Source organism: Haemaphysalis longicornis, unplaced genomic scaffold, assembly GCF_048455015.1.
Source record: "Haemaphysalis longicornis isolate Haplotype H1 unplaced genomic scaffold, Haemaphysalis longicornis Haplotype H1 scaffold_5, whole genome shotgun sequence".
Taxonomy (NCBI): Eukaryota; Metazoa; Arthropoda; class Arachnida; order Ixodida; family Ixodidae; genus Haemaphysalis; species Haemaphysalis longicornis.
In genome coordinates, this window is record NW_027526385.1 from 63,743,267 (window position 1) to 63,764,130 (window position 20,864).

General features: G+C 49.3%; 1 protein-coding gene across 2 annotated transcripts in view; it reads left to right on the plus strand.

Annotated features, from left to right (window-relative positions):
• Positions 1-20,864, plus strand: part of Osp (myosin phosphatase Rho interacting protein outspread) — a 136,235-nt gene that overhangs the window by 51,223 nt on the left and 64,148 nt on the right. For both annotated transcript variants that reach the window (XM_077670542.1, XM_077670543.1), the window contains exon 2: positions 20,143-20,223. In XM_077670542.1, the coding sequence (XP_077526668.1) occupies positions 20,143-20,223 (81 nt within the window). The remainder of the gene's footprint in view (positions 1-20,142; positions 20,224-20,864) is intronic.

Genomic DNA, 20,864 nt, shown 5'->3' on the forward strand with positions numbered 1-20,864 from the left:
CGCAGCATACACTCACATAGAGCCACTTGATCAGGTTTCAGAGTATCGGCACTCTTTTCTCTCGTTATATGCCGCCGACAGCGGCCATTGATCGAACCACGTCACGTGACATTTTTTTTTACCCCGGAAGACCCATGGGGGCAGTGGCGGTCCGGAAGGGGGGGGGGGGCGAAGGGGGCAACCGCCCCCCCCCCTCCCCCCCAAGAGGTCCTCAGCTTCTTATTTTTTTGTTTTTTTAAGCATTCCACTTGGGCGAGGTTAAATCCCACTTGTGCGAGGCCGCAAGGGTGTTGTGAACGTCAGAAATGAGGGCTCGAGCGCCAGCCGTTGCACCGCCTAAGGGGCGCCAAAAACCACTGTGCCGCTAACACAAATCACGGTGATTTGTGCGCAGGCGGGTTACACCGCATACGCGCACACGCCTGCATGGTTATCACCTCCTCTGCAGAATTGGCGCAAGGAGGGGAGCGGATCTTTATTCGCCCCCCCCCCCCCCCCCTTCAAAAAAAAAAAAATCCAATCTCTGGGACCAATCTCTGGGACCGCTACTGCATGGGGGCTAACATTTTGGTGCCTCTGTGTTGCCGCGCGCGCGCTGTTCGATAAGTCGTGGTTTTCGGAGCGCAGTGTGGCTGTATGGCGCGTTGAATGGGAGCTTTTAAGCCCCCAGACAGAGTAGCGATGCCGTGCTGCTCTGTACTAAGCTGTTTCAACCGGCTGGAAGGTGGAAAACGCCTGCTTCGCTTCCCGCTGGGAAAGGACGGCAGTGGCCTAGCGTAACCTACAACCACTTAGACAGCGTAGCTTAATTAATGGCTCTAGCGTTTCCTAGAGCCACTAAACAAGCTACGCTAGCGTAACCGAGCCTGACCCTATCGCATTGGAGCGCTGTCTCTAAATCTTTGAGAAATAAACACGGCTACCATGGTTGCCCAGCGGCTCCCAGACCAATTCATCCCGTCAATGTCAGCCGCAGTAGGGCGCATAAAGCTGGCCACCCTGGCGTCGGGCACCAAAATGGCTGCCGCCGTGCGTCAGTGTTGTTACTCTTAAGCGTAGCTTATTTAGTGGCTCTACTCTCACAGTGTCACACTTCAGCCCAAGCTGTCTACTTCTAGGCGAATAAATTTCTCTCTCTTTCTCTCTCTGTACTTTAATAAACCGTCTATACAACGAAATCGCTTTATTCGAAATCTCGCTTCGACGTGCTTCGTGGTTCCCATCTGCAGTGCATTCAAAACAAATCACCTCCGCTTTGAACGGAGTATCGCTTATAATGGAATCAGTTTCTTGCCCCGAGGACTTCGTCAAAGCGAGCGTTCACTGTACTTGCGATGTCGCGGGCGCGTCGCGGCAGAGGTGAGGGCGGTAACCGCATTTCGTATGCGGTCAAAGCGGGATGGGCTCAAGGTTTATACATTCTAACGGGGGCACTGCACCTCTCGTTGCGTTTGTGTATTGACACCTGACGTGTGCTATGCGTGTATGTATACTCTGAATCATATGGGGACAGGCGGTGTGTTGTACCTCTGCAATATCTCCTCCTGCCGGCATGTCAGCGGAAATGCTGCGGAATCGTCGAGTGCGTTTGTCGCTTTCCGCTGAGGGGTTGATTGATTGATTGATTGATTGATTGATTGATTGATTGATTGATTGATTGATTGATTGATTGATTGATTGATTGATTGATTGATTGATTGATTGATTGATTGTAGGGTTTAACGTGCCGACACAACGCAGGCGATGAGACGCGCCGGAGTGGAGGGCTCCGGTTTAGTTTTGACCGCCTGGGGATCTTTAACGTGCGCCGAAATCTGGAACACACGAGCGTTTTTGCTTTTCGCCTCCATCAGAAAAGCGGCCGCCGCGGCTTGGAACCGAACCCGCGTCCTCGTGCTCAGCAGCAGAACGCCTTAGCCACTGAGCCACCGCGGCGGGTTTCCGCTAAGGGGGAAAAGCGAAAACGCGAGTGTGTTAGAGATTTCGGCTCGCGTTAAAGATGCCTAAGTGGTCAATTAATCCGGAGCCCTCCACTACAGCGCGTCTCGTGATAGCGTCGACGCGTTAAACTTCATAATCAATCATTCAAGCTTCGCGCTCTGGCGCGTGGCGTCTACATTTCGTACGCGAGGATGTAAGGTTAAACTATATACCCGTGTCTGTGAGGGAACAACTGGAGGAATGGGGGCTCATCCGTATTGAAAGGACCCGTTCTTTAGGTCCTTCTTACGGGAAGCAAAGTAGTGTAATGATCTTCCTCGAGATATGGTCGCCATGCCTTGGCCGTCAATATTTTTCAAATTAACTGTGTCTTTCTCTTTTACAGTGAAAACTTTTGGCTGTACAAGGAGTTTTCATTTGTTACCCACTACTTCTGCAATACTCCCCTCGCACAAGAAGTGCAAATGTGTTTTCGATGACTTTTTATTTTCATAATTTTTTCCCTTTTCCCATTCTCCCCCATCCCCTTCAGGGTCTTATGACCTCCTCCAATAAACGGCCAATCATTCAATCAACCCCTCGCACCCCCTTCCGAGGGGTCCTTAGGCAATAAAGTGACGTGATACGATGTATACCTTTGCACATGGCCGCTACGCGAATTCGTCCGAGCTTTATCTTGCTTCAGAGATAACACGCCCGTTGATATACGGATCGAAGGGCGTGTGTACCCTTTGACGTCGAACGCGAGACTGCTTCAACAACCCATGGGAGAGTGCGGCTGGATGCATTGGCGCTCATCACACGCGTATATATCCTTTGCGCGGAACGACCATATGCGACTTCAATGGCGTTTCTTTATCCAGCTCCAAAGATAATATGCCCCTTGACACCGATCGAATACGTGTTTGAGTGGCCGGCAGAGTACTACCAAGAATTGCTTATCGGACGCCGACAAGACCCTTTTGTTAGCCCGGAGAGCGGCTGGAGGGTCTGTCGGTCAGCCGCCCCCCCCCCCCCCCCCTCCCCCCCTTCGTAACTTTGGTCAAGTTTTCAAGTGTTTTCACTCATCTAATCCATATTTAAATTTCGCGCTCCTATAGGGGCCACTAGGGCAACGCAGGAGTTGGCTTTGCCCAGTGAAAATGACACCCATTTTATCTCAAACTTCAAGCGGTTAATCGAGATATTAAAGCAAGCCTATAAAGCAGTGGCGACTCCCCGGCCACTTTCCGGCGATTTCTTTATGACGTCACAAAATCTTGTTTGTGTGATTGGTGGCCACCGAGCTATGCTACCGCCAAGAAACGTGACTTGGAGATTGTAGAAGGGCCTCAAGTTGATCGTATCTCTTTAATGCTGGCGTGCAGTTAACACATTGGCAACTACGTTTTCACGGCTGGCCTCTGTTGCGTCACTGCTGCCCATATGACGTCACTGTGGCGGGAAATTTGAAAGTGCGTCAGTGTTTCTCGCGTTTTTCGGTGAAGCAAATGCCTTTAGTGGCTGGAATAGAACTGAGTTAGGTCGCAAATGTTAGTTCCTTGAATTGAGCTAGGTTTTGTTTTAGAGTCGAAGCCCCTTAGGGGCTGGGGCTGTTGGCGTTTCTTGTCGTCGTAATCGTCGTCTCGTGTAGTCACGGTGCCAAAACACCGGGAAACTCGCTTACGCCTCGCACTAGAACGCAAGGCGTTCTAAAATTACTCCCACCTCCCCTCGCGGGAACCCCTGTGTAGATGCGACGCATAGGGGGTTCCGTTGTTGTTTCTGTTAGGTTGATTCTCCCATCGCGTGAAACGTGCCGTGAACCCCCTGCCGCGGCTATGACGCAACGTGGCGCGGCTATGACGCAACACAATTCAACACAATCCACTTTAATCCAATCCAAGCCAATCCAATCGAATCCAATCCAATGACCCTCGCGAGAGAGTGTTCGCTATCGGAGAGGAGAGGGGGTGAGCGGCGGAGAGCGCAGCTCGCGCGGCGAGGAGAATGGGGGAGGGGTGTGGACGGACAACAACAACGCCGTATGGAGGGACAAGGCGAGTGAATGAGATGCAGTCGCATCTAAAAAAACTAAACACCGGGGCACTCGTTCACGCCTCGCGCTGGAGCGCTTCGTAACGCGTACTAAAAAAGAAACACCGGGACCCTGATTACGCCTCGTGGTAGAAAGCTTCGTGCTTCAAAGACAGGAGACTTTTACAGCAAAGCTGTATACCTCTGCCCCCCCCCCCCTCAACGGATTCACCTCCGTTGGCAAAAACGCCAAGGCGCCAAGAATACACTTACACACTGCATGCTTCGCCCCTCACCAGGTTTCACGTTAGTCGAGTAGGCCCTGGATTTTTCTGTCTTCACGGCCCCTTTAGAATTGCAGACCATGCACGTCGCATTCGCTGTCCTAACTCGCTGAATAAAATGCGTAATTAATGATGAAGCTGGATTTCGCGTAGAAATTGCGCCTGGTCTTAAGTTGCTCAGAGCGACTGAGACGCCGCATTAATTTCGCAGGCGTTCAAACGTTTTAAAGCGAAAGCTTTCTTTGTATTTTCCCATAGACCGGTTGGTCGACCGAAAATCTCTGATAGGATATCTGGACACACGCTGCGTGCGTGACACGGGGCTTCCATTCTGCCGGTACGGTCACTTTAAAATCGCGAAAAAGGAAAGGTTCTAGGTGAGGCAATACACGCAATCGAGGAGGAGGAGGAGGAAAAACTTTGTGTTGAGTCTGGTGATGTAGGAGTGGTCCCTTAGTCCATGAGACCATGGGACGACCGTGCTGTCTCAGCCGCGTCGAACTTGCCGTGCCGCCCTACCGACGGCCGCCAGCGGCGTCGCGCCGCTGCCCTCACGCCGCGGCCCGACGCCGCTGGCGGCCGTCGGCAGGGCGGCCACGGCGGCAAGTTCCACGCTATTAAAGACGATAGTCTTTCTTTGGCTACTTAAACTCGGAAATTTCGGTCTGTCTGTCTGTCTGTCTGTCTGTCTGTCTGTCTGTCTGTCTGTCTGTCTGTGACTCGATTCAGCCACCCGGCCAAAGTAAAACAAGGCCTGCGCCTTGTTTTATATAGTCTTATATAGTCACAGCTAAATCTATATATTCTATATGCAGCCATATATATATATATATATATATATATATATATATATATATATATATATATATATATATATATATATACAGCTATATATCTATATAAATTATATACAGCTATATAGTCACAGCTAAATTTAAAATGATTTAAGGAAACCTTTGGCCTCTTTACCTTGGGAGGAGCGCGACGCAAGAGGAACAACACTGGGAGGTGAGCGGGAATGCGAAGGGAGGCATTTACTTGGCTAATGACGACAAAGACTATCGTCTTTTGTCGACATTTGAAACGAAAGGAGCAGATACACGGCCATTTTTGCGTGCACATAGCTTTAGGGACCCTTTCATGTATCTCTAAAGCTTTTTGTATCGATTCGTGATGCTTTTTAAGCCGTTGGTCATGAATTAGGGTTGTTCGTTTTCGGTTTCATGTTTTATTGAAAATCTGGGATGAAAACAGGGTGCTACTTTTCAAACTGGTAATCTTGGAAAAATCGGTCTTTTTTGTAAAGCCGTTCTTAAATTGTTTTTTTTTTCGGGTTAAATCTTCAGATGCATTAAAGTAATACACTCAGTTTATTTTTTCAGTAGGTATCACGAGCTTCTTAACTCTAGCGAGTTAAAATTAGTGTTTGTTTCTAGCTGGTAATCGGGGGCCATATCAGGGTTTTCTAGAAATACCCTCGGAAATTTTGCGTGTGCTTGGAAACTGATCAGTAATGAAGACAGTAAAGAGCATTGATAACTTCTAAGAAATGAAACATTTTATTCGCAAAAAGCTGGTTATCGATTTTTTTTACACATCCTTGTTTACATGCGTTATCATCTTCATGCGCAACATGTCGGTCTCCATTCGAGGCCTGTCCGATCGTTGAACGTACCTCAGCTGGTTGAAAGTTCTCTCGACATCACAGCTTCCATTATTAGCCAGGCACAACAATGTCAGTGCAGCGTTTGCCAGGCTGGAGTAGCGAACGGTAGAGTCATGTCAATACTAAATGAGTTCGAAAAGCTGTGTTTGTGGGCAAGTACTGGTACCAGCAAGTACTGGTTGAGACGGGCGGACCGTCAGCCCGCGATTGTGCAGATCACTACTTTGAAGAGGTCCAGTCGGAACGGCGAAATCGGGTTTTTCCCTATTCTCCTGAAAAAATGTTCGGGGTGTAAAAGTAGGGCCAAATCTGGGTTTACCCGAAAACCAACCCTTGTCACAAACAGTTTTTCATCACAATTTTCGATATATTCCGTGCTAAAGGTATTTTAATGTTCCATCTAAGTCTGTTCGCGACTGTACTTTGCCTCCGTGGCACTGTTGAAGTTCGGCACGACGTCGCCGCCGCTCCAGTTGCCGTGGGGTCGCACGGCGGTCGGAGCTCGGCCCCGCTAGCAATATAGCTGGAGCGAACGCGAGACTTCCTCGTCGCCCGCGCAGCCAGCCGTCGAAGAGTCAGCGTTGGCGTCGTTCGCCTCCCCTGGCGTTCCTCGCGTGCTACGACGACGACGAGGAAGAGGAGGTTCGAGCCGCCATCTACCCTCTGCCTCCCCCGCCGTTAACGATTCTTTTTCTCCGCGTGTGCGCCGCCTCCCGGCGCTCTCCTCCTCCTCCTCCCGGCGTTATCGTTAGACACGCTGCATCTGTGTCGTCGTCGTCGTCGCCGGTAGCCTGGGCGTTGTTGTCTCCCTTTACGACAAAGACGGCGCGACACGCGCCACGACACCGCGCGGCGCCAAATGTGCCCTGTCGTCTCTTCCTTCGTGGTGGCGGCCACGCCCCTGCGAGTGTTTTTGTTTTATTTTTCGTTCTTCTGTCGCAGCGCACGCAGTTGTTCGTGGGCGTGTGGTGTTAGTGCCGAGGCTGTTTGTTTTGCCGCCGGTGAGACGCGGAAGCAACTTTGTTTCACCTGGGGCGAGAGAGAGAGAGAGAGAGAGAGAGAGAGAGAGAGAGAGAGAGAGAGAGAGAGAGAGAGAGAGAGAGAGAGAGAGAGAGAGAGAGAGAGAGAGAGCGAGCGGAAGAGATAGAGATAGAGATACAGAGACCGAAAGAGATTGAACTAGAGAGATATAGAGCGAAAGAGAGACAGAGACAGAGAGAGAGAGAGAGAGAGAGAGAGAGAGAGAGAGAGAGAGAGAGAGAGAGAGAGAGAGAGAGAGAGAGAGAGAGAGAGAGAGAGAGAACAGCTTTATTTTGTGCCCGGTGGGAAAAGCCGAGATTTTTCCCTTTGTTGCGAAGCTGATGCCTTACGAACTATGCAACGCTGCCTGGATGAGAAATCGAGATAACGGAATCTGTTTGAATCAAGCTTGTTATACGTGGAGGCCACTCTGGTGGCGGTAATCGCCCGTCGGGATGAAAGGTCTATACTTGGATCAAAACGTCAACGCCTCTTTGTGGAGATATTCTACAGCGTCCGCATGAAGGGTAGCTCTCGAAGGGGGAAATTGTCGAGCTAATGGCGTGGCTCGATGCGTCCGCCTTTTGGTACGTAATGATGGGTGCATATTAACTCCTCGTCATCTCCTCCTCTTGCTACCCTCACCCTTCGTACCCGACACCCGCATGTAGCAGAAGAGGCGGCAATCGCGCTGGCAATAACACAAAGGCCCACCCCGGAAATTATTTTCTCCCGATTCGAACTCCGATGGTTCCCGGCTCACACGGGCATTGGAGGGATAGAGACGGCCCACATGGCAGCCCGAGCGCTTGTCACCCGGGCATACGATGTGGACTCTACCCTCCATGGAGCCAGATCAACCAGGGATAGTCTCCTGACTTCAGAGAGGTCACGCAGCATTACCGCATCTCCCGCCGCAAGCTTCCCCCCGCCCACTCATCCCTCACTCTAGAGGAAGAACGCCTCTGGCGTCAACTGCAAACGGAGTCCCTGCCCTGCAGAGCCGTCCTGCATCACATCCACGCCTCCCTGTACCCATCCCCACTCTGCCCCCGCTGCGGGGAGAGGGCCACGGTCCAACACAAACTGTGGGCTTGTGCAGAGGACCCATTCTCTAATTCCCCTGACCAGTGGATGGAGGCGTCGGCCCGCTCGGACCCCCAGCTACAGATGGAGCTCGCGACTCGAGCGGCTGAAGTCGTCGCAACCCTCAGGGTTGTGCCCACCGCACCCTATCCACTATGTAAATAAGTTATTTCTGTCTCTTTCCCTCTCCCTCTCCCTCTCCCTCTCTCTCCCTCTCCCTCTCCCTCTCCCTCTCTCTCTCTCTCTCTCTCTCTCTCTCTCTCTCTCTCTCTCTCTCTCTCTCTCTCTCTCTCTCTCTCTCTCTCTCTCTCTCTCTCTCTCTCTCTCTCTCTCTCTACACAGGGCCGCGGAAGTGACGTGGGATACTCGTGCTGGCTTTAATAAAAAGGAGGACCACGAGGCGAACGCGAAACTCTTTCGAAGCAGACTTGGGAGTACCTTAAACGGTTTTGTTTTTCTTTTAGCCACGCCGCTGCCATTACTCTAGGCAAGTCCTGGTATGTCCGGTCGTATACGATCGTTGCGCGTTGGCGGCGGTGACCTAACCTCGACCATGATGATTATCGAGCTGTCTGTCGCTCTTTGAGATGCACACAAAATGGTACGTGGCGGCAGGACGAAAGACATGAACCATGGTAGATGAAGCGATGGTTTAGCGAGGAGCCATGGCGTCAAGAGCGAACACCGCGGCTATGCTACATTCACAATGTCGTCATTTTCAGCCGAGCTTTCATGGGAGAGTGCGCCACTGCCCACTTCTTTGTCTTGTAACGTAGCGCTGTATGTATTCGCAGTGGGTTTCAGATTATTTTTCAGACGGCGCTTATAAATAATGGAACCAGAGGGGCACGTAGCGGCGTTCTTGCTTATGATTTATACGGCTGGGTCCCGGACCAGGCCGATTGTGTAAGGGTCACTCAGGTAATTTATTATTGTTAATTAACGGAAATATAAATTATTGCTAAATTAGTCAGCTAGCCGGGTAGTGGCAGTCTGTGGTCGGATATACGCCCCCCCCCCTTCCAATGTTGACCGTCAAATACATTAGTTCTTTATTTCAAGCAATAGTCGATAGAGTGGCGAAATAAAGCTGCAACGGAAACCGTCCTGATATAAGTCGAAATCGTTTAACCGAGTAAATTCTTCATAGTCCAGTGTTTGACGGGATACTGTCTGGACAGGTAAACTCATGCTTGCAACGATGAAACGGAGGTCACGGACCATGTTAAGAAAGCAGTTTGACGTTTAGGTACGAAACGCCAAACTGCTTTCTTGATTTGGTCGGTGACCTCCGTTTCATTGTTGCAAAGATAAATTCTTCACTAAACCTTTTTCATGACATTCTACGAATGGTGCGCTTATAATGTACATGCAGCCTACCATTAAAAGACCTTGCTGATGTGATTTTTTTAAGGACAATTATAATTTGGGACTACTCGCGTTTCGCGCCGTCCGGCTGAAGTTTTGAGGATCACGCCGACGCCTGTAAAGCGTACTTTACCGCAAGCGTGTGAGCAATTAGGGAAAGCCAACTTCATGACGCAAGATGCGATCGGATTGAGTGTAACGAGAAAAAAAATTCTTTTGTAGCATTTTACCGCAAGTTGTCGTTGCGGGAACAAAATAAGTACTCTGAAACAAAAAGCGAGTTCTTTCACGGCACCTCAACACAAAACCCTGACGTTATGCGAAGAAGCTTGGGACTGAGATGTTTTTGTCTGTTGCTGAGTGAGTTAGGACGGCAGCTGTCTGTGGAGTTCACACTGCTATTTCGTCCGACAGCGTAGTGGTATTTTTGTATTAATTGCAAGTTTTCGTTTCTGAGTTTGTGAAGCTCCTCTACCGTCCAGCGACCTTAATTACGGCATCAAGCGTTCTGCACTCCGTTATTTTCTCCTGACGAAGCGTTTGTTCTGCGATTTGGACGATAACGCTCGTAAAAAAAAAAGAAAATGAGAAATAGGTGAGCAAAATAAACAAACCAGGAACGTCTTGCCGCTTGCTTAGCTGTTGTAACGGGACGCCACGCGGACCAGACGCCGCTAAATAAAAGAGAACCAATGCGAGAACATTGGCCCGCACGAAGCGTTGGAAAAGAAGGCGGAGAGAAAATAAAACGCACCTCTGTGTGCGTTCTGGCCCGGTGGTTGCCGATTGAGGCGCGAAAGCGGGCGTGGTGTGTGACGAGCGACTCTCAGCCGCGGAACGGCAAAGAAGCACTCGGCGTTTGAGTAGAGTAGGGACAAACATCGGGGCCGCCGCCGCCGAAGAAGCTACGCCGCCATAGTGGTACATGTCCGTTCCGTTTCGAGGCTGCCGGAGAGGATTCGCTCCAGTTATGCCGCGCCGCTTGGCCCGGTTTTCTGCACGCTTCTTTGGCGAGTTTTTATTGCTCCGTTATTGTGGTCATTATGACTATCGCCGTTTCGACTCGCGCGTCTTTATTTTTTTCACTCTTCTTTTTGTGAAAAAACATCCTCCCCCATTTCGTGAGGTACAGGACGCGACGGTCTTGCGAATGGATAGATGTAGGGTCTTAAGAGCTTGCCGCCTTTTATTTTTGTTTCTTTTTGTCTTCTGCTCATGGCCTGGTGACCTTGAGTCGACGGCGCACGCGGCGTGAGGAAAACGCAACGTCGCGAGTCAGTCAGCGGCAGGCAAGATCGTGAGGAAACTGCCCGCAGTTTCCCGAACAGAAGAGGGGAGGGGGGTAGGGAGGAATAAAATAGCGAGAAAGAACATCTGGAGCGACGATCGACGTGGCGGGCAAGAGACAAAATGAAAGCAGAAACAAAATGGAGTCGCTGAAAAGGCAGAGTGCGAGTTGAGCTCCCTGGAGTTGAGTCAGAGCGTCGTATGCGGACAGACAACGCGAGCGTTTATGCGCGGACGTGCGCTGCGGGAGATTCAGAAACGAGCAGAAATAACAATTTTCCGAGCCGAAAACTAGCCGAATGGGGAGACAAAAGACGCCTCGTCGACCTGGTTCGTGTTCTGCGAGCTTGTCGTTTTGTGGGTGAGTAGTAAAAAAAAAAAAAAAAAAAAAAAGTGGGGTCCCTAAGTATGGGCAGGGTGCGGCGAGCCGAAGTCTTGCAACAACAGGTGTTCACGCGAAAAGAGACTCGGGCGGATTCACGTCTGCTCATGGTTCGCTATTTATTATTATTTTTTACGTCTGCTAGGGCGTCTTCAGGCGCGCCAATGGTGAGGGGGAAAGAAAAGTAATAATACTACGAGTGAAGTATAACGGGTCGTCTGCTGCTGAACAGATGGCGAAGCGAAGAAGCGCGGCCGAGCAAATAACAACTTTTGCGCGGGAAAATAAGTATACTTTATGCGGCGTGAGGAAAGAATGGAAGCAGGCGATATACGTGCGGTGCAGACGAAAAAAAAAGCAGACCGAAAAGAACAGCTTTCTTGAAAGGCTTTGCTTTATTTACGTTGCTGCTTCTGACCAAACTTAAGAAAAGGCATAAGATGCTGCTTCTGCCCAAACTTAAGAAAGGGCATAAGAAACGCGGTTTGCCGTCGTAGCTCTCCGAACCTACCACACCACTGCAGTGCTGCAGCGGTGCTTGCAGGGGAGGCCGAACTCCTTGCGACAGTTGAACGCTCGTTGAAATGCTGCGTAAGCTGTCGCATAGTTGCAGCGTCCCGTGGTAATTTACGTAAACGTTGCGGGAAAAGTTTAACAGCTAGTGACACTTCAGTTTCGAATGGTAGTGGTCATTCGCCGTAGCTTTTATCCCACCTCATTACTATCAAACTTGGAGAAAGCGGTTGCACACGCGACGCGCATTTTTGGCGCGAAATATAACAAGCGCAACCAGAAATTTTGGCCCTTATCTTGACACGAGAATCCCTTCTCCAAGAACGCCTGGTCGTTATCGGGTCCAAATTGAATTGCTGTCGTTTTAAAACGGCAATTCAGGACGTGAGCCCCTCTGGGCCCTTAACGGACACCTTTCGAGACAGTGACCTAATGGAACCCTTGCGGGGACTTCGTTGTCGGCGCAGACATCAGTGCGGTCACGGGACAGGCGTACGGACAGTGTTATACGCCTCGAGCTTCGCGATCGCTGCGCCGCCTGCCGCCGCTTCTCCGCGGCGTTGACGGGATTTGCGCTGCGTGACTGATAGGGGCTCGTGCAGTGTTTTGCTTCTATTTCGCTTCTTTTCGCCTTTCCGCGCCCTGAAAAAACTTGTTATGGTGACGACTATAGGCAAATGGTTCGTTTAAGTCACTTAAAAAGCAGTTGCGTCTTCGTACAGTACGCGATCGCCTGCAAGAGTTACCGTGGACGCGGTTCTGCGCGCTTCGTCGCCGCTCTTCCGGGCGTCGGCGACGGCAGCAACATATCACCCATGTCACCTCCAAAACATCAGGCACAAATGAATTCTACTGACGCCTCGTTTAGACCTCATACTGGCACAATGAGAGGTTGGCTTCATTTTGCTGCGTGGACAACGAATGCGGCTTCGTTTCGAATATATACGTTGCAGAAAAATATGTTTCGGGGATGTGATTACCCAATCCCGGACAATAACTTATGCCTTTTATAAGAATATAAACCATGCGAAAATGTAAAGTATATTCCAAGCCTGTGCGTCGTTAAATATGTGCCCACACACGCCATAGCAAGAACCAAGGAAATGAAACCACAGAAAAATAAATGTTGTGCCAATGCGGAATTTAGAAACATACCTAATAGCTCTAACGGAAATGAAAAAAAAAAACAGTGCAGCGTCTGGTACACTAAAGACGTTCGTCTAAACTTAAGCCAGGTAGGTTTCACTAGACCAACTATACGCGAAATGCACTGCAATTTCGCGAAATCGCTGGGGGGGGGGGGAGGGGGGGCGGGGAGGGGGACGCTGTGTACAAATGCGGAGCGGAATCAAGCAATGAACGTTTTAGTAATTCCACATATAAATCTGGCATTCACTTTCCTTTTGTTTTTCTACTTCAACGAAGAGCTGATCGCACGCGGAAGCATTTTTGGAAGTATACAGGGTAGGATGTTAATTCAACGAGCGATGAAATGTGTCGTTGGAAGAGTGTGGTATGTGATAAGGCCCTCTGATTTCAGTTTCTGGTTTATTCTGCAGGCTCCCTGTGCCATATGACGATATTTCAAAGAAGCATTTAGTCGCGGACGCGGATTATATTGTAAGCCCGTCTCCGCGCTGCTCGCAGAGGATATATGTAGCAGATGAAGGTCTGCGGGCGCGCACCTCACGACAAGACGACTCTGTCGTGTGCTGATCCCCGAGTATAATTATGCATTGTCCATCGTACTTTTGTTGAATATTCCCGTAATTAACACAGGCTGGCTTGTAAATGGTGGTGATCAATATCTGAGGGATAATATTGGCAAACGTAACTGGTGTGCTGTCAGGTATGAGTGCTCCGCTGATTATGTAAGCGCACAAAACCGATTTAAATCGTAGTGTATAGCCGTAGCATGAACATCTGAGGAACCGGTGGTTACGGAGACACGGCTAGTAAATTCAGGTCAGTGTAACTACAATTGGCTCCATCATACGCCGGTTCCGCGACGCTGGCCTGTGACACACACCTGGCGCTTATACAGACCGAAAATACCACACTAAGATCGCGTCGGAAACATTTACACTCTCGTAAACACACCCCATTTGCGAACCGAGTGACTGCTCCACACAAACATGAATTTCAAACGCCCACAAACGGTAAATCTCAGTCATGAACGTGCCGCAAAAGCAGCGGCGGCACTGGGGAGCGATGCGCGGACTCCCGCGCCTGCTTTCGAAATGGGCCGCTAGGGGGATTTCAGTGGCGCCCCTACAGGCCGCGCTCGAGGCGTATACGTAGACCACATTATCATTGACATCAGCTCACATCGTTGGCTCCACTTTTTAAGACGATAGTCTTTCTTGGTCTGCTGAAACTCTTGAAAAATTTGGCCTGTGTCTGTCTGCCTGTCCGTCCGTCCGTCCCTTGATTTACCCATCCGGGCAATTTCAATTAACAATTTCTTGAACGAGACGTTCTGTAGGCCGAACATTTCCAAAGAATTAAATCTGGTACCATAGTTACTATATACTTTTCAGCATTATTTAGCAAAAAAGAAGGCAGGCATATTTGATGCAAGAAGAAATCAATACGTAACAGGTACTTAAGTGTTCTTCTAATTGAATATAGATGTGTGCTTAATTTTTGCGATATAAATACGCATTAAAAACAATGTTTTGACCCCGAAATACAAAAAGAGCTTCCGCGCGAGCCTACACTTCGAGGCGGCATTCTAACAACAGTAAAAGAAGGTCCCAATATATAAACTTTTTGAAAATCGACCATCCATAGCACCACCCTTCCCTTGGGCAGCACCACCCTTCCCTTGAGAATAACCGTTTATTCCACCAAACAGTGGTGTTTGAACCGTCACTCGGTGGGGTGGGTTGGCCTCAGTTCTGGTACCCTTGGTCCTTGGCTGCAGCACTGGCACGCGCGACCACAGAGGTATCTGGTAAGCGTGGTGAGGGGTGGTCAGCAGGTCAGGTGGAGGAGAGATGGGGTGGGTTGGCAAGACCACACCATGCGCTGTGTGGCATTAGGAGAGGCACAGAAATGGCAGTTGAGGGGGGAGATAGAGCCATGGGTTACTTTCTCGGCGTTTGTTTGCAAACGTATACGAATGCTTCTTCCTATGTTAGTCGATGGCGGGACTGAGGCAGGGTAAGGGGAAGGTTGCGATAGTGGTAGAGGATGATCTTGTAGCGTGGTGGAACAGCGTGCTGTCGTTTTAACAACATCCGACGTTGCTTGCGGTGATATGCTGTCCGGGCGAGCGAGTGAGTTGGCTCGACGCAGAAGCGGCGTTGGGAACGGGCGCAGGCGTTTCTTCCCTCTTTTGGGCTATAGTCGTTGTCCGTTCGGGTAATCTCGCTCTCGCCGCAAACGAGTGCTGTAAGCGAAGAATCGCGTGCCTCTTTTGGACCGAAACTCGGTGGAATGAGTGGCAGCGCTAACGCAAGAGGTGTACAAAATAACTCTCTACTCGGTTAGTCGGTGCGTTCTTGCAGAAGTGGATCAGGCGCGGGCGAGGACACAGATTCGCGCTTGGCGCAGGGGGTATAACGTCGCGTTTAGGCCTTTTTGATTGGTGGCTTCGCCGCGCAGTTCGCTCCGGAAATAAGTGTTATTTTCGGGTTCTGTTTTTAAAAGGAAAAGAGAGGTTGCGTTTCCAGTGTGCCGGAGAGCGGAACGGAGTCCACGAGGCCCTGGGGTCGGCTATACCTGGACGCCTCGGGACTCCTTCCGGCTCTCCGCTTTCCCCTTGTTAGACTGAACCGTGGCCGTGTTCTTTTTTTTTTTTGTGTGCTTTTTTTTCCCTTCGTGTTCCTAGCGTTTAGTCGTGTATATATTCTACATATATGTCCTTATTACTCCTGTATATATGTATCCTCCCCTTCTCTCTCTCCTATTTTTCCTGTATGCCTGTGTTCTCCATTCCCCACACCCCCACACCAGGAGGCGTTCTGGTGTCCACCCTTATGTGAGACAAACTACGCCTGCTGGTGGTCTTTCGTTTCCATTTTGACAATGAATCCACTCATTCATTCATTATTCATTCATTATTCATTCACTCATTCATTCGTTTCGCTCGAAGGAGCCCTAAGCGTATACATTGGCTCAGTTGTGATGGGTTATCCAGCGTGAATGGTAGTTTATGGCTTGGCTACGTTCTTACATTTTTTGAAATTTTATAACATTTATGTTTTGGTTCTGCGGAACCCGATGTTACGAATTTCCGAATTGACGAACGAATCTTCGAGTTCACGAATAATCGGCTCTCCCTTGCAGTTGCCCATAGGCGTAAGGCTTTCTTGATTTTTAGATTTTACGAAGTTCGTTTTTTTTTATTGCGGAAGTTTGCTATTCAGCACAAGGAAAAACTATATGTGCAGATACACTCCGGATTCCCGAAGGAAATGGTGCAGGGGGCTATGATGGGGACCTTCTTGCTCCAACGGAGTAATCTGCGGGTCCCGATAACTTCGTTACGTCGAGGTTCACCGCATTTCTTTCGCTTCAAATACGGTCAGTCTGTATGCTATCAGTACGCAGTGGTTTATTTGGTGTACACTTGGTCCAGATGGCATTTTTAACAATTTTTTTCTTTTTTTTTTTTCACACAGGGAATACACTAACTACTTCTCCAGCACCTTCTTCGCAATTTACGTTTATCGCTCTCTTGGCTTTTTCGTCTCCGTCCACCCTCATTACAACGTAGTTTCGGATTCGAAATTTCGGCCTTTGGTGTCGTGCGCACCATTAGTGAAATTTATGCGCGCCGTTTGTACGATTTCCGCGTGCGCCCTGCTCCTCCGTTCAACGGCGTTTCCGCTACTTCCAGCCAGCGGGGGAGGCCTGCTGCAATTGCAGTCGGCCAAAAGGTGGCACCAACTAAAAAGTTCAACTACGAGGGTGTGCAACACATGCACACACACGACGCGTGACATACGCCGCCACCAAGGAAGTCACGTACCATGCAGCACCGTAATTCGTCCTTTCGTGTGTGCGTTTCTTTTCTTTTGCTCGGTGTTTTGGGTGGCACAGGTTACGTGCTTGCGCGATATACGCACACACTCGTGCGTGGAGTGTAGAGTACGGCTTCTTTTAGACGAAGGGGGGCACGCCCGGACGCGCACCGCGAGTTCAGCGGGTCGGCCGGGAAATTTGGACCGCTTCCTGCGCGGGTGGCGTCGTGCAGGCGTAGCGGGGACACACACACGCACACACGAAATGTACAGAGAGAAAAAAAGTACGCCTCTGGTTGTTCCGGAAGCGTAGCTACTCGTTTTACCCGCCGCGCTTCGACGCAGGAACGCTCCGTGTTTCCCCCTCTCCCTCTTTCTCGTGACGGCGGCGGCGGCGGCTTCTGTTGGCTGGGTCGGCGGTGTCGGCTTGGATTAGTGCCGGCCCGTTGGCCGCGCGCCCCGCGGAAATGCGCCCCCCGTCTTGTTGCTTGAAGGAGGAGGAGGGGCCGTGCATACAAACGGCACGGGGAATGCCCACAAGTGGCGACATTTGGGGACAAAAGACGCTCCGTAGTGCGTGACCGCCGACCCACTACTGTGCGATATGCGGCCGTGTTATATGTACGGTAATAGAGACGCGTCACGGAGCTGCGCCCCTCGGCATAATACGCCCCGCTGGGAGCGTTGAATAATCCGGGAGGGGGCGGAAAAAAAGAAGAAACGCAGTGCTCGTGTGACGGCGTTAACTAGAGCGTGAAAATTTTGAGGAAGGAAGTCGTATGCAACATGGATTTTGCTAAAACTTGGCGAAAAAAAGAGAAGCCAGGTCAGGTATGAAATAAGCGGTGGGTCGTCACTCGAGCAGGACAAAAAAATAAAGAGCTAAACACACTGGAAAGAAAGAAAGAAAGCGCGTAATCCCGTTTAGTTCGGCCTGGTGTTACGTGCCATTGCATCGAAGTAATGGGGCGATTTTTGTTGGCAATTTTTCTTGCACCTCGAAACCGTGGATGTGTTTTCTTTGACACACTATTGCAAGCTGCTGGCAGGCAGCTTTTGTGAAGCATTGAGGTAGAGAACAGCCCTTTTCCCAGCTGGTCGAGAGCTTTAAGCAGGAAAAAAGGCTGCGCTGTTTGTCGTACACCTAGTTACACGGGTTTGAGCACCTGATCTTTATTTATTGTTTGGCTTACTTTCCTCCAGGCACATTGTGTTGAGAGTTGTTCCTCATTGTATCGCGCACAAGACGCGGTGAATGTTCCCACTTGTGGTAATCCTACTCCACTGCTGTAAACCTTGCCATGTTTTACTATGGTAACATTACTCTAGCCAAGTTTCATGCTACCAACATCACTCCACCGTGGTAAACCCTACATTTCTCACTATGATAACATTACTCCACTGTGGCAAACCTTTCGTTTTCCACTATGGTAACATTACTATGGCCCTCTACGGTACCTCTACACCATTGTGGTAAACCTTGCCACGTTCCAGTATGGTAACATTACTGCACAGTGGTAAACCTCATCACACCCCGATGTGGTAATCTCGTTCCACTATGGTAATGACATGTCACAGTGGTGAGCTGGGGGCTGTGCCCCATCAATTGAGTTGTAGCTCACTGCGAAAACAGTCCCACTGTGATTCTCAGTAGACAGTCATTACGCCAGCAGCGTCGTACGTCCACAAAAGTGGTGTTGACAGTGTACCTGGTTCAGTACTGAGATCACTTTTTTTTACAAGTCCACTATAACTCTCCAAATACACCCTGAAAGCTATAATAACGAGTTTTCCTCCAACCCACACTTTTGTTTTTATTTTGAGGTCTGGGTGTAATGTTTTATGGGGTGAATGTTTTGCTTTAAAGGCCATGAAGACCGGATGCAAGTTTGGCTCATCGGAAAGACTGCCTTGTCCAGATAAAAACAATACCAGTGAGATTACCACAATGGAGTGTGGAAAGGTTTACCTAATTGGAGTGAGCTTTTGGTCTTTTGTATGGTAAGAGAAGCACAGCTGTAATGTGTAGGCACATGCGGCAGGGAAGTAAGGCAAACAGTAAATATTGGAGGGCGTTCAAATGCTCATAGCTTGTTGTTGTCCACCATGCAGCACCTGAAAACTTTGAAAAAAAAAAATAGTGGAGGTATTAGGGAAGACATATGACCCAGTGGTGAACCCCAGCCCTTTCAAGCGATTTCTTATTGACGACGCAGGATCTCATTTACCGTATCTCCCGACCTATAAGTCGCACTTTTGTATAAGTCGCACCCCCCTCAAAACGGCAGTTTTTCCAGAAAAAAAAAAGTATACAAGTCAGACCAGTGTATAAGATGCACCGGTGTACAAAACGCACTTTTTAATAAGGTGAACTCATAAAGGATCAGTTCGTTAGAAAGTGCGGCGAAAGTACATGGTTGTGGCGGCCGCCGCCGACTCTGAACGCATCCCCCGGTAAGCAGTGCTAGACACGTGCATCTACCGTCCAAAGTCTAGACGGAACTAACTTCTCAAAAATGGCTTATTGATACACACAGATGGCATGTACTTACAGACGGCGTTTAGGCAAAACCATCGAAGCCTTCTTCCCCCGACTCGCTAACAAGTAATTAATTCATTTAGACCATAGAGCTGTGTCTCTTAACATGCGCTGACATCATGCAGCACACAGGCACCTCTTCGAGCGTGGACCACGCGCGGCCGCCACGTACCGAATTTATTCCATACGTAAGTCACACCGGCAAATACGATGCACCAATGAAAATTTCAGAAAAAAAAAAACGCGACATATACACCGGAAAATACGGTATGCGATTGGCTGTTGTCAACCTAAGCTGCCACCAAGAAACATGGCTGGGCGATTGTAGTAGGGCCTCTAGTTCATTTTTTATTGTATCACTTGAGCGCTAATGTGCAGTCAACACACTGGTAACTACGTTTTCATTGCTGGCCTGTATTACATCAGTGCTGCATGAAATTTTAATGTTTTTCTATATTTTTTGCATGTTTTCTGTTAAAAATGTCTTTTGTGCCGGGAATAGAGCTGAGTGAGTTACGAAATGCTGGTTCTTTCAAATTGAGCAAAGTTGCAATTCTGTATTCACCGCCTCTTTAATCAGTTTATCGTACGTAATAGAAAAAGAAATCCAAAATGCATCATTAGCTTTGTTGTATCGGGAATCGATTGTGTCAGCAGCCTGCTACACCGCTAGCCACTCGACGTACAACGGGTTGAACTCTAATTGGTAATGTGCATGACATACATGCCTTTGTGGGCGCATGTTTGTCTCGTGTGGATGTGTCCCTGTATAACGGACACGTGTTTGTCTGGCGTGGACATCTGTTTGTCTTGCACAGACGTGTGCTCATCTGACAACAGAGTCAACATTGCGTACAGAGATGTGCATGACATACATGCCTTTGTGGGCGCATGTTTGTCTCGTGTGCATGTGTCCCTGTATAACGGACACGTGTTTGTCTGGCGTGGACATCTGTTTGTCCCGTGCAAACGTGTGTGTTTGTCTGGTAACAAAGGGTCAATATTGCATACGGAGTGATTGGGTTGTCGCACGACGTTTACCTTCCCTTTTTTCGTTCTCTTTGACGCAGGCCACCCGGAAGGTGTCGACATGCGGGTACCTGTTTGTGGCCCCCGACTGGGACTTCTCACAGGCTGTCAATCGGACAAGGGTGAGTGACGGCGTCGGCCTATTGTCTTCCGCGGTGCAGACGTACATCCCATGTGCGTAGAAACTGGGATAAGCGTACGCCGCCGTGTCAGCCCTCTTTTTTTTTTCTTTTCCCCTCAGTCCTTTCGAGAAACACTTAAACTTGATGACATGTCAAGGACTTTGGTTATCTTGGCAGTAGCCTTTGATAACGGGAGATAAACACTAATTTTTTTTTTTTATTTATGAAAGATGGTAGTACTTCTTCGGAGTGTAATAAATTAATGCCATTGCAATGAATGCATTTTTCTTTGGCAACCTAAACGCAACTACTTTGGTTCCTCTGTCTGTCTGGCTGTCCCTGTCAGTCACTCGATTAAACCACCCGGCTAGAAAATGGTTCGAAGAAGGCTTGAATACGAAGCATATGCATGCAGTACCGTTCCGAACTGCTAACACTGCTGCCATGGCCCGTTCGTGTCCATATCATTCAACGCAGAGGAAACGTTGGGCTTATTTGAGGCTGAATAAGTACCAGCATTCTTTTAGTTTAGGGGGGGGGGGGGTGGGGGGGGGGGGGGCGCTGCTTTTAAAACAGCTTCCTTTGATTTTGAAGTAAACTCTGTGAAACTTGTCAGTCTTGCTGCTTTTTTCCCGCAGATT